The 14,338-nt window shown below is 39.0% G+C and overlaps 1 protein-coding gene across 3 annotated transcripts in view; it reads left to right on the top strand.

Moving 5' to 3' along the window:
* Window positions 1-14,338, top strand: part of MAGI2 (membrane associated guanylate kinase, WW and PDZ domain containing 2) — a gene marked incomplete at its 3' end in the record, with an annotated part of 1,335,869 nt that overhangs the window by 1,012,056 nt on the left and 309,475 nt on the right. For all 3 annotated transcript variants that reach the window (XM_082846749.1, XM_082846748.1, XM_082846750.1), the window contains exons 8-9: window positions 7,777-7,898; window positions 9,790-9,972. In XM_082846749.1, coding sequence (XP_082702875.1) covers window positions 7,777-7,898; window positions 9,790-9,972 — 305 coding nt within the window. The remainder of the gene's footprint in view (window positions 1-7,776; window positions 7,899-9,789; window positions 9,973-14,338) is intronic.

Genomic DNA, 14,338 nt, shown 5'->3' with positions numbered 1-14,338 from the left:
TCCTCCAGGATGGAGACTTTCCAAGTTATGGCCAGCCATTAGACTAAAGCCATAATGGAAGGAGGGAAACTTGAAACAAAACCAAACCTCATCCCATGGCTTGGAAGTATCCTCCCCGTCTTGAAGTTCATCCTCTCCCCCGTGCCTGCTGCTCTCATGGTACCACCCACATGCAAACATACACATGTATGTATTCACGAGCCCCATACTCTGGCTAAGCAGGATGGATATTCCCAAACACCTTTGAATCCACTGTTCTCCTCCTAAAATGCCTCCTTCTCCATCTGGCAAAATACATCTATCCTCTTAGAATCTGCTTAAGTGTCACTTCCTTTGTGAAGCATCCCTGAACCATCAGACTAAGTTGTCTTTTCTTCTTTGGAGTCCCCACTTTGTGCATACAAATTTTCTGACCGCTTATAAAGTGACCAACTCAGCCCAATTTACCCAGGACAGTCCAGGTTTTAGGAAAGGAAGTCCCACACCCTGGGAAACGCTTTAGTCTTAGACAAACCTGGGGTGGTTCGTCATCCAACTTGTGTGCCTGTCCCGTTGGAGTATGGGCCCCCTTGGCGAAGGGGTTGTGTTGTATTCATTTTCGTGTTCCCAGTGCCTAGCACACTGATACATTCATGAAAGTGTACATGAGACTTAAAGGACTAAAGCCAGTGAGTCAGGGTTGGCAGACAGCAGTGGAGGAGAATTGATGTAGTCTTGTCTCTTAATACTGAAAGATGTTGAAATAGTGTAGTCTTTTAGTCTCCTTCTAGCTAAACTCTATTCTCCAAGTTTATAACTCATTACTTTTGCTCAATCTCTTGTTACCTTTGATAGCAATAACCTCCTCCTGCACCCCACAATAAAATTTAAGAGAGGTGTTTTATGGGAATGGGAAGGGATGGATAAAAAACATTTTTACATGCATGCCTACTGGCTCTGAAATTTTAAAAAATGAGTCTATGTATCTTGCAGGTCCTGGGGGCTTCACGGCATGATTGACAGTGCACAGTGTCATTTCTGCTGAGAGTAAAATATCAAGTTTTCCAAGTAATTGGTAAACAGTAATGGCTAAGCAATGAATCCCCCTTATACATAAGATACACATAAAATACACATTACAAATCAATGCCAACTGAATAAATTGCCACTACTACTAGGGAAGGGAAGAGAGCTCACCTATCTGAAAATATATCCACATTTGGGAAACTCTGCCTGGTGGGGAATGGAGGACAGACTCCTTAGCTGTGAGAGTGTCAGCACGAATATAAAAATACTCTTCTCAGTTGGCCATGATTCCACCTCCCACCTGGACACTATGTCCCCAGATCAGACACCCTCATGTCCAGAAAGAGCAAGAGAAGGTAACACGTGACTCAGTCTTCCCACCCACATTCATAAAGCAAATTCACATTTCCCCCAGGTACAGTAGGGAATAATGAATGGACATTTATAGAAAGAAAATGATCACTTAAGTGTTAGAATTGGGAAGAAATCTTTCAAGAGGCAGGATTCAATTAGTCTGTTTTTAGAAAACGCTCCAAGTAAAATAGATTTAATTCTTCCATTTATCCAAAGCTCATTTTTTAAAAAATAAAGTATATTTAAAACATTAGTCTTTAATCTAGTACTTCTAAAATTTCTAGATTTTCAAAGCACTGTAAGGCATACATCATAGTATGGAAAGCCTATTTTATAGTTTTTTTTATTTGTTTTATCTCCCCTGCTAGACTGTGTGTCTGATTGATCTTTGCCCCTACCTGCACCCACTACCAAAGTGCCTAGCAAAGACTATTTGAGAAATATCTGATGAGTCACAGTAGCATTTATTGAGTACTTACATCCAGGCACTGGTCTTAAGTGATTTACTCATTTTAATTTATTTAATATGCACAACAACTTTATGAGGTGGTCTTACTTTTATCCCAGCTTTATAGATGAAAAATTCTGAAGCACAGGGAGGGTAAATAATGTGTGAAAGATCATATGCCTAAGATGTGGTGGGGCTTGGATGTGAATGCCAGCAATGTGACTGCAGTGACCAAGCTCTTAACACAGTGTCCTGCCTTCTATCGAGAGGGTTGGCCCCAGAAGATCCCTGTAGAGTTATTATCTTCTCTTAGTTTCTGAAGCAAGAGGAAGTTTTTATTCCATCTGTCTCAACTGGATAGTAGAGAAAACTTTATGGTGTCTTCTCAAAGCTTGTATTTAAATGAATAAAAATACAGACAGGGAGGGGGCAGTGTGTGTGTTTGGCTACCAGTGTAGCTACAGTTTAGGGGTTCGGATGTGAGGAAGCAACATACATACACTTTCCTGACCATCCAGGAGTATGGGAGTCAGAATTAGGGTCAAGCAAAACCTATGGAATTCCAAGCAACCTGGAAATTCATACTGTGATTCCATTCAGGAATTATTCTCTCTTTAAAAAAATATATGCTCCCAGTAAAATAGATTTTGGGAAGCCCCAAAAGGAGCAGGTTTGCATAGAAGGGATGACATACTGAGCTGCAACCCCAAACCCCAAGCCAACCTTCCCACACCCAGTGCTGAGTAGCTGCCTCCTGGCACTCCCATGTTTTGTCCCTAATGTAGTGCTTTGCCATTTGAGCACATTTCTGTTGTAACACAGACAGCAGATCCAAATCTTTCATCACCGAAGTGGGATGGCTTTTTCACTATCACGAGAAAGTCTTGAAAGATTCTCTGTTTTGAAAGATTCCGTGGATCATTACCCAAATGCAGATTGGTTATAGCACATAAGTTGGCCCTAAGCTTCACCATAAGTTCTGTCACGACATGTATTTTATGGGAGAGTTAAACTGGAAAACAGCAAGATCTATGACCTTTCATGCACGCCTGTCTCCCTCCAGGCATTTATTCAACAAATATTTATTGAGCACTGGCTACCTCATGCATTGGAGTAATTAGTGTAGCCACCTTGATCATCTTGGAAATATTTTACTCGTGGTGCAATCTCCACTTGAAAGTTGCTGTCTTTGTCTCTCACATTGAGCCAAAGATCCATTTCTAATCTGTCAGCTGAAGTCAAGACGATGTGTTAGTGACCAGTGGGTACAAAAGGTGTCATTTGTGACTATGCACTAAAAGTGCCCCTCTCCAAAAACCCAGGAGAAGCCTGGTGGAGAGTTAACAGGCTGGAGTATGGAGGGAGCGCTGGTAGTGAGGGTCAGATGATGGCCTTCATCACCCAGCAGACCTGTCCTTTGTGTACTGATGGGCTCGGGATGTACGACTTTCCCCGTTTCTTCCATTGCTTCCCCACGGTGAAGGAGGTGGCAGTCACACAGGACTTTGAGCTGGGACTACCTTTGGCAGCATATCATCCATCAGCTGCAAAGATTTCCTTCCCTCTGTTGCACGTCTCACCCTTTTGTTGGCACGTGTCCTCTCTTCTAGAGCAAAAGAGCATTTCCTAGTATTCCCCAGGGCCCTACACAGAAAAAGAGACTTCCAGTTGAATAAGGCAAGAAAGTCCTTATTCAACTACCTTCTCACACCTTCTCAGCTTCTAACTTAGGGGATTGCAACCCTCGCTGCACTACAGAGTTATCTGGGAAGCTTTTTTTTTAAAAATGTCAATGCTCCTACCCCATTTGGAGGTTGTGGCTCAGTTGAGTTGGGGGGGGCCTGAGTCCTCTCTGTTTTTGTTTGCTTTTTAAGTTCTTCAGGTTCATCCAGAGCTACAGAATACTGCCACATACGAACTTATCTTAAGTTTCCATTCCATTCCATAATGAAAAGGGGAGGTAGGAGTTAAGCTACAAATGAGTGACTGTACTGGCAAAGAGAGAAGGTGATGGAATGTCATCCTTGAATATCCTGTTCCCTTTGCCATTCCCACATGGAAGGATCTCATATCAGTATTTCCTTTTTGTAAAAGGAAATGGGGTTGTTGGGATCTACCCTCCTCAGAATATGTCTCTTACACCCTTAGCTCTTAACACCTAAAAATCTATTACTAAAATATGATAATCAACTAGATTGAACTAAAGAATAAGAACTCTTGGTAGCTTCCCAGGCTCCTGTTCAGTACAGAGCTGGATGAACTAGCTAATAATTCTCTCACAGAGCCTAAACAATGAGGGGGAGGACGACATTTGTCATTCACGTCCTTTTACACATTGTAAGTCCCCCAAATCCTTGCTAAAAGGACTTCAAACTATTCTTATTGGAAGCACAAGGAAGACAAGGCTTCTCTGTTCAGCAACAATCATATTTCTTTGTAATAGCTCTTTTAAAGCTTGGGAGCATTTTAAATTCTAAATGAATGACTTTATTTGTGACAATGCAAATGTTCTGTAGCAATTAGCTCAGGACACTAAAGCCATCCCAGCTTCCACTCTTTGTCAGGTACAAGTCATACCAGACGAGTTCATTGGTATTTTCATTCTCTGTGAAATGTAGAACTTCACTTTGATGGTGAATGGAATCTTGTCAACATGGTTTCCATAAAGCAAGTGGCTATGACTTTTCTAAGGAAGTAATTATATGCAGGTAGCAAGTTGGAGGAACCCAACTGTATAGTAAATCTACCCCAGAAAGTTCTTGTAATGTATTTTCTAAGAATAAAGTTATGCATATGATGAACAACGACCTAGAAAAACAGAAACAGAGCAGATAGGAAATGAAGAAAGCTGATACTTCGGTACACCTCAGAACTGTTTCTGATTTCTCAAAATTAGTAACATATATTTGCAGACAAAAGTTTTAAAACACATATTCATCATTTAACAAAAAAAAAATTATCTCTCACTATGTCCAGTGCTTAGTATACAAAATTGAATAACACATGGACCCTGTATACAGGTGTGCACAGTCTAGAGAAGGAAATAAACATGAAAATCAGTTATTAAAACACAGTATGATAAGGTTACTAAATTCATTATCGTGTCATTATCATTTAGGATGTTGTATACTACATCACAGAAACACCTTTATCCAAGACCTGGAAAGAATGATCTCAAGAGAGTCAGTAACAGGAATACTATGTCCTTCAGAACGACTGTCTTGAGTTTATCTTAAATACTGTGAAGAATATAACTGGTTTCTCTTGCTTGCTGAATTAGCAGCTTGAAAGCTCAAAGCTAATTTGCAACATAACTCTAGTAAACAAATAGGATCCTATATTATTAATTTTGTCTGTTGATCTTCCACCTAGACTCAACTAACTTCACCCTGGATTTTGTTTACTTTTCTTTGTTGTTGTTCTTTAAAAGGGCCTCAGATTCTCTTGACTACGAGGCAGGGTGTAAGAAAATAAATAAACTGTGATGACAGAGGTCTGTTGAAGGTTTTATGACAGCCAAGGGGAGGAGCACAACACAGGCAGAGAATGTTGCTGGGTGGGGTTGGAGAAGGAGTTATGGAACAGATGGAAAAAACAGTGTAATAGTAATGACAGTAACAGCAACAGCACTTATAAATAATAGTAATAGAGTATAACTATACTTTGAAAATAAAGAACAACTATACCTTACAAATGCGGGGTCCTCCCTGTATATCTGTACTTTGCAAACATTATTTCTCTTATCTTCACAGCAACTCCAAGAAGTAGATATTAATGTCCCTATTTTACAGATGGGGATATTGATGCTCAGAGAATTTAGTGATTTGCCTAAGATGCCACCTCAAACTCAGGCTGTCTTGCTTCAGCTGCTACCCCACTAATGCTCTCAGTCTCACGGGAAAAGAGAAGGGGCTTGATAGGGTGTTGCTGATTTGAGTGGCTCCAAGTGTATCCAAAGCAAAAGGTGCATGTGGTGATGCAGCCAAAGGAGAAGATGTGGAGATGAGTAAGGGTGGAGTCAGGAAGAATGTTTCTTTAGGTAATAGGAAGATTTCAAAGGAGTTTAGTAAGAGACAATGGAGAACAGGGAAGAGGGGCTTCGAATCTGCCCCTCCTGAAATAGGGTGGTGCTGTCAGAGTTTATGGAGTTAAGGAAGCTTTGAAAGCTCATACTGTAGTTCACCACACACCACAGATCATGGTGACTCCTTGGTGACTAGAGCAGTACAGCAGATTTTACTTCCAGTGGAAAATAATCTTATGTAAGACACATTTACTTTGAACCCCGTACCAGTGAGTACCATTACCAAAGAACGTTATAAGCACCCCTTTCCTAAATAGCATCCTAACCTATACCAGCGGCAATATCAGCGAGAGGTTCTGGTGCTTTTAAAGACCCTCCCCCCGGTAAAGCCTCCTCTCTCGACTCAAAATGAGGACAGTGTCAGTGATGATAAGATGATGATGGTGTTGGCCATGATGATAACAGCTGCTGCTAGTTACTGAGCATGTCTATGCTTGAAACCCTGGACCAATACTCATTATTACATTGAATCCTCACAACTGCCCAGGAGGAAGCCAATACTGTGCCCATCTTAGAGATGCAGACACTGAGGTTCAGACTCAATAACTTGTGCAAGGTCACACAGCAAATCAAGGGGCAGAGCTGGATTTTGAATCCAGGACTAGGTGACTCCAGAGCCTGTGTGGCAGCAGCTCCCCTGCCCCGACCTCATGAGGAAGTAACTAGATACTGCAGTCGTCTTATTGTGTTTCTGACAATCGCTTTTCTGTCTCACCAGGAATTATCTGACTTATACTAACAGAAAATTGGTTGTTGAGATTTTGTTTCTTTTACCTCCTTCCTTTTCTTACGAGTATTTATAGACCTAAAATAAGAGGATTGCGTGTGCACATTAAGTATGTGTACACTCGTCAGTGTGAAATCATACATTGAAAAGAGAAGGTATGTAAGGTAAAGGATGAATTTTGGAGGCAGATGTGGTCCATTCCCAGCGTTTTCACTTCTAGGCACGTGATTTAGAGCAAGTCATTTGACCTCTTGTGTGTCAGTCTCATCACCTTTAAAATGGGGATAATTAGAATTCAAGACTGTTGCCATGAGACTTGACTGAGGAAATTTGTATAGTACCTGGCACAGAGTTAAGTACTGAGTAATTGTTCATTCCTCTTCTAAGCCCTCTCTCCTCTTCAGGCTCTCATACAATAATCCTATTTTTGTTTGTACAAAGAACCAAAATCAGTGTACATGCCACCGCTCTAGTGGGGCATGTATACGTAGAGAAAGAGCTACTTGACACTGCTGCTAGGCAGGGTTATGGTTCCCACCCTCTCCATGGACAAGAAACTCTAAACTTTATACAACAATGCATCACACTGTAAGAATACTATAAGGAATTCTTAAACTCTAAGCCCTTGGTTTAGCTGATCCACACTTGCTTAAAGATGCTCTGTGTCTGATATCTAGAAGTTTATTGTCTCACTAGGGAGAATGTAAATACTCTGCTTTTGACTGATCTCAGTATCAATCATCCTACAGGTATTCCACAACTCCTAAATATCCTTAGGAGTGTTTCCTCACAGTCCTTTAATCCAAGTCTGTCTGATTCTAAAATGTGTGGACTTCAGTTGCTCTAAGAGTAAAGCAATCAGTGAATAGACCTTATACTTATGTGGTTGGATATTGGGACTTTACAAAGCTTAGAAACACTTTAAAAATACGTTTTTCTTCAGCACCATTTGGTATAAATTTCATCTGTTGGCCATTTATTTGAATGCACCAAACTCGTCTCAAACTAACACGGTAGACCAGAAAGCTAGTTCACGTTCTAGTTCTTTTGGCTCAATCATGCATAACTTAAATACAATACCGTATGATAGAGCTATTCGTATGTTCTCTTAAATGACTTTGCCCCACTGTTATCCTAATTTGAAATTTTATTTTTCAGCCACATAAATAGAAGAACACAGTTTGAAAACCCTGTCCTGGAAGCAAAAAGGAAGCTACAGCAGCATAACATGCCCCACCCAGAACTTGGAACAAAGCCCCTGCAGGCCCCAGGTTTCCGAGGTTAGTACCTGTCAGCACGCAGTGTTTCAGAGAGAAAGACTGTATCGAACTGCCTGCTCTCCAGATAGGCCTTTATCTTGGACCATTTCATATAATTGATTTGCTTTCCCCAGACCCCTCAATTAGCTTTAGCTGGGTGTTTGCTCTGTCTCCAAACTCATGCATTTAGCACTCACGAGTGAATGTAACGCCTCAGGTAGCACCTTATAGGAATTTACAGCACGTTACCAGGTAGAGCTGAAAGGGTATGACCGTGGTACCGTAAACTGCAGAGGTTCATAGAGACTCATAAGTTTGTCCTCAAATGACCAAGCACAAGAATGAGGCTTGTTCTCCTTTGTGACAGTAGACAGCTACTCATCGACAGTACCTAGGCCCAAACCCGCCTGCCCCCGCGCCACCCGGGAGCGGTCGCGCAGCGTGAGTGACCTGTCTTACTATGGGCGCCACCTCGCCTGGAGGCCTGGGTGCATCGGTATGTCCTGGGTTGCTTGCTGCACCTCACTTCACCCTGGAGCCACATACGGGGATGAGATGCTGCACGCACTTTTCACATCTTAGTGGGCTCTCACTCACACGTGAAAGCACGAAGGAGGCTCTGGTAGTCGGGAAGTCTAGATATGCCTACGGTTGATTTCACACCGTATCACTACAGCATGATAAGGATGAATGTAAAGGTCTCACTGTTGAACTTCTCTCCAAATTGTAAACTTTACTTTCATAAAGGAAACGGAGGTGACAAGATTATGTGCGTTTTTATTTATATTTTAAAGAAGTGCTCTGTCTTCTTCACAAAGATATATGAGATGTGTAAATAGACACAGTAAAATTCCAATAGAATGACTCATGACTTTATAGTTTGTCCATTACACATCACCTAAAATGGAACACCAGCAGACAGAATACTTAACTAAGTCACCATGTACAGTTTGGCTGTTTTAAATAACAAATCATATCACCCAAAATGGAACAACTAAAAAAATATATAAAATACTTGACAGTGGTAACATTTAAAGCAGATGTTAATTCTAATTCCTAGTATGACTATTATTTTTCAAGCATTTAATATATGTAGTAATATACTTACTACCGATCATAGCTGGAAAAGCATGTTAAATAACAAATTACTAGTTAAAGCTCTATGAGTGGGTTCCAGTTCTGTTCAGATTATTTAGGTATATGATTTGAACATGTCAACATATTATGACAAAATATGTTACCTTTACATTCATAATTAAATCTAGAGATACTGGCTTGCGTCTTGCTCACGTTTTAGAGTATACTGAACGCTCTCAGGTCAGTAGAAATGGATTTATCTGGTTATCTTTATAGCATCTCATAATATAAGCAAAAGCTAACTCAGTCCCACATCCAGGCATTCATTCTAAACAATTTAGACATTTGAAGAGGTGCTAATATTCCACTGGTCCTATTTTTTTGGAAACAACATAGTACATTTCGGTCTTCTAGTCCTATCCCTTCAAGGTTGGGGGCAGCACCGGCCACTCACACATACCTCCCACCTGGACTTTTTCAGAACAAGAGAAATGTATCCAGATGTGTCTGGATGATTTTAGGCTCTGCTTTATCTTCACCTGTTGATTCAGCCCTTTTTAAGCACAAGAAGGTGAATTTAGTGAACGAAAACAATGATGACAAAAAAATCTCTCTCCAAACCAAGCAGCTCTTTCACCTTTCCCTGCATGCTTGGGACTGCTCTGCGTTTGTGGGAAGTGCTTAGAGGTGCGCTCCTGAAGTCACACCTGCTTGCATTTACTATAATTAACCCCACAGTTACCCCTGGGATTGCTGCTCAGTGGCTGGCTTTTCCCCATGTAGGAACGTGCCTTAACTGTGCTTTTTCTTTTCTAACTTCTGTCGGCCAATGTAGAAAAACCACTCTTTACCCGGGATGCATCCCAGTTGAAGGGAACATTTCTCAGCACCACACTAAAAAAGAGCAACATGGGGTTTGGATTTACCATCATTGGTGGAGATGAGCCTGATGAGTTTCTGCAGGTGAAAAGCGTGATTCCCGATGGGCCTGCAGCTCAGGACGGAAAAATGGAAACAGGTAAGTTCCGTAATACTTTAGAAAATTGTTTTGCAACCTTTTTCCTAAGGCAAATATGAAGAGCTTCTTTCTGTGTTTTTAATTTGAAGGTCAAAGGTCACTTCACTGTAGGACAACCACAGATTATGTCTCCCCTGAATTTAATAATAATCAAATTGAAGTATTTCTGGAAACAACTTTAAATACCATTTTTGTCTCATTTTTCTGACTGCCCCTTCTATTTGCTGGATTCAGTGCACCCTTGAGATTGACACTTTTCTAATTTATTTCTGGAGTCCCTTCTCAGGGGTGTGATTAACATTTCATACTTTTCTTGCTTATGTTCAGCTATTGTTATTTTTTAAATCTGTATTAATCTTATAGTATTCTCATGCTGAATTGCCCAGGTTAGTTATATTTAAATATGCACGCTCATCTCATAGAAAAAAATGTTAATGATATTCATCTTTATATATCCCCATACAATGTTTTAACATATAAGGTTTTTTTCTCTAGTCCTTATGAATGAATTTTCATATGCAGTTACTTGGATATCTATCAAATTATAATCAAAATTCATTTAACATGGAAATGCAGAGGCAAATTGTTAAGGGCAAGAAAATATAAAATATGAAAGGTGCACAGAGACAGAGAAAAAGGTAATGAACTAAGTCTGATTTTAAATTCTCCTACCTGGTCCATGACTTGGAATTAGTCCCATAATTTATAAATACTATTTTCCTTGTCTGGAAAATAAAGAAGAAATCAAATTTGATCTTATTTAAATAATAATCAAATACTGATTTAAGAATTTTGGAGTACTGTTTTTGAAATGCCTTAGAAAATTACAAAGTGTAATAACTATATATCACCATTTCACACTTTTCCCAACATTGATATAATTTATGATGTTAACTTACTAAAGTCAATGGGTCCTAGAAGATACAGAAATTAGAGAATTACTTTTGAGGAAAAATTATGCCATTTGTATGCTCCATATATTTACAAATTGTTATTCCGTGGTTTTTAAAGTGGTTTATGTATGAAGAAACAACATAAAATTGAGGTCTTCATCTGACATTTTTCATTTTAAAAATGACTGTTTATTAAATGGTTCCTATAGAAATAACATCTTTTCAAGGTCACCTAATGAGCATATTTGTCACTGCCAGTCACTAGTGAGTAATAATATATTTAATAGATGTTACATTTCCTTGAAAGTTGAGTAAAGTTCCAAAACTAACTAACCACATTTTTCAAATGCTACTGTTATAAAAATCATGTGTACATAATTTTCTGCAAGTTAGAGAGTGTCTAACTCTGCTGTTCATCTGGTGAGATTTTTACTAAGCAGCCACACTTTCATGTTGCCAAAAATCACAAAAAAACATCAAATGACTCAATTAAAAATCATCCTATCACCTACAATCAGAATACGAGGAAATTGTGGATTTAATACCAACTTAGTAGAGGGAAAAGGATCCCCAGTGCTTTTGAACTATAGTGAACTATTTAACAAACCCATTTCTTCTTTTCTTGTATCAATATTTTTTATTGAAGTATGGTTGATTTATAATGCTTTGTTAATTTCTGCTGTACAGCAAAGTGATTCCATTATACATACATATATATGTATATTATTTTTTTATATTCTTTTCCATTATGGTTTATCATAGGATACTGAATATAGTTCTCTGTGTTATACAGTAGGACCTTGCTGCTTTTCCATTCTATACATAAAAGCTTACATCTGCTAACCCCCACCTCCCATTGCATCCCTCCTCCAACCCCCTGCCCCCTTGGCAACCACCAGTCTGTTCTCTATGTCCGTGATTCTGTTTCACAGATAGGTTCATCTGTGTCATATTTTAGATTACACATATAAGTGATATCATATGGTATGTGTCTCTCTCTTTCCGACTTACTTCACTTAGTATGATGATCTCTAGTTGCATCCATGTTGCTGGAAATGGCATTATTTCGTTCCTTTTTGTAACTGAGTAGTATTCCATTGTGTGTGTGTGTGTGTGTGTGTGTGTGTATCACATCTTCTTTATCCATTCATCTGCCGATGGACATTTAGGTTGTTTCCATGTCTTGGCTATTGTGAATAGTGCTGCTGTCAACAGAGGGGTGCATGTATCTTTTTGAATTATAGTTTTGTCTGGATATATGCCCAGGAGTGGGATTGCTGGATCATATGGTGATTCTGTTTTTAGTTTTCTGAGGAACCTCCATACTGTTTTCCACAGTGGTTGCACCAACTTACATTCCCACCAACAGTGTAGGAGGGTTTCCTTTTCTCCTAACCCTCTCCAGCATTTGTTATTTGTAGAGTTTTTAATGATGGCCATTCTGACCTGTGTGAGGTGGTACCTCATTGTAGTTTTGATTTGCATTTCCCTAATAATTAGCAATGTTGAGTATCTTTTCATGTGCCTCTTTGGCTATCTGTATGTCTAAAGACCTATGTCTTTAGGTCTTCTGCTCATTTTTTGATTGGATTGTTTGTTTTTTTGTTGTTGAGTTGTATGAGTTGTATGAAATTAAACACTTGTCAGTCGCTTTGGTTGCAAATATTTTCTCCCATTCTGTAGGTTGTCTTTGTTTTGTTTGTGGTTTCCTTTGCTGTGCAAAAGCTTGTAAGTTTAATTAGGTCCCATTTGTTTATTTTTGTTTTTATTTCTATTGCCTTGGGAGACTGACCTAACAATTTATGTCAGAGGATGTTTTGCCTATGATCTCTTCTAGGAGTTTTATGGTGTCGTGTCTTATATTTAAGTCATTAAGCCATTTTGAGTTTATTTTTGTGCATGGTGAGAGGGTGTGTTCTAACTTCATTGGTTTACATGTGGCTGTCCAACTTTCCCAGCACGACTTGCTGAAGAGACTGTCTTTTTCCCGTTGTATATTCTTGCCCCCTTTATTGAAGAATAATTGACTATAGGTGTGTGGGTTTATTTCTTTACTCTCTATTCTGTTCCATTGATTCATATGTCTGTTTTTGTGCCAGTACCACGCTGTTTTGTTTACTGTAGCTTTGTAGTATTGTCTGAAGTCTGGGAGGGTTAGGCCTCCTGCTTTCTACTTTTTCTTCAGGATTGCTTTGGCAATTCTGGGTCTTTTACGGTTCCATATGAATTTTAGGATTATTTGTTCTAGCTCTGTGAAAAATGTCATGGGTAATTTGATAGGGGTTGTAATAAATCTGTAGATTGCTTTGGATAGTATGGCCATTTTAACAATATTAATCCTTCCAATCCAAGAGCATGGGATATCTTTCCATTTCTTTGAGTAATCTTCGGTTTCCCTTATTAATGTTTTATAGTTCTCAGCATATAAGTCTTTCACCTCCTTGGTCAGGTAACAAACCCATTTCTTTTCGTAATAAAAAACCCAGTTATTTTTTTCTCTTGCCCAATCCACTATTCTGTGTTTCAAAACTAGAAAAGACTTCCTTCAGTGTACACTTAAAAGACAAAATAAAATCAAAGGGTTTGCACAATAAGGCGTTTTTCCTTCTCACTCATTTTCCTAGTTTGCCACACTCACACAGTCTAAGTTAGCCTACTCAACAACAAAGTCAAAGCTTTATTTAGAATTTAGCAGATTTTCTGCACTTAAGATAATCACAGAACGGTCCTAATAGAAAGAGAAGGACCTAGGATTTTATTCTATTCACTGTCTCCTATTTATTCTTCTGTTTATTCATTCAGCAAACACTTGTTAAGCTCCTTCCTTTCACAGTCATTGCTGTCCACCAGGACTACAAAGGTGGAAATGACAAGGGCCAGGCTCTTGAGGAGTTTACATCCAGGAGGGGCTTTGGATATATAAACAAGTAAATGTAACACAGTATGAATAGGATGAGTCTGTAATAACCATGATGTTGGCACTAAGTCAGGAGAGCTGGGCAAGGGCACAACTGAATTTTTTTTAAAGTGTGTTTCTAACTATATAATTTTATTAGGCTTTTTAGGGATGATAATTTCTCTCATCAGAAAAGAAAATAAAATGTTGAAATCCACTGCTTATTAAATAGTCAAAAATACTGCGTTTATTTTTAATCATGATATGATTTAAAGTAAAATGTAAACATATTTCTGTAGCATTCCACAAGTTATAGTAGAGGGAATGGCTTCTCAGTTCAGTTCAGCAAATATTTAGTGAATACCCGTATGTGCCATGCATTCTGATAATTATTTGGGATGCAGAAACAAGTGTTTCTATTCTTAAGAAGCTTACAGTATAGAAATAATGAGTGATATGTTAGTGAATATTTATAACAATGCAAATACAAATATGTACAAAGTCCAGAAATAGTACAGAGGAAAGGGGGGTCAATTCTATTGAGAAGAGCTTAGGGAAGGCCTCATAGAAGATGATG

The sequence above is a fragment of the Leucopleurus acutus genome (genome assembly GCF_964270905.1).
Source record: "Leucopleurus acutus genome assembly, chromosome: 9".
Taxonomy (NCBI): Eukaryota; Metazoa; Chordata; class Mammalia; order Artiodactyla; family Delphinidae; genus Leucopleurus; species Leucopleurus acutus.
The sequence above is the reverse complement of the archived record's forward strand: the minus strand, read 5'-3'. Positions and strand labels throughout refer to the sequence as shown.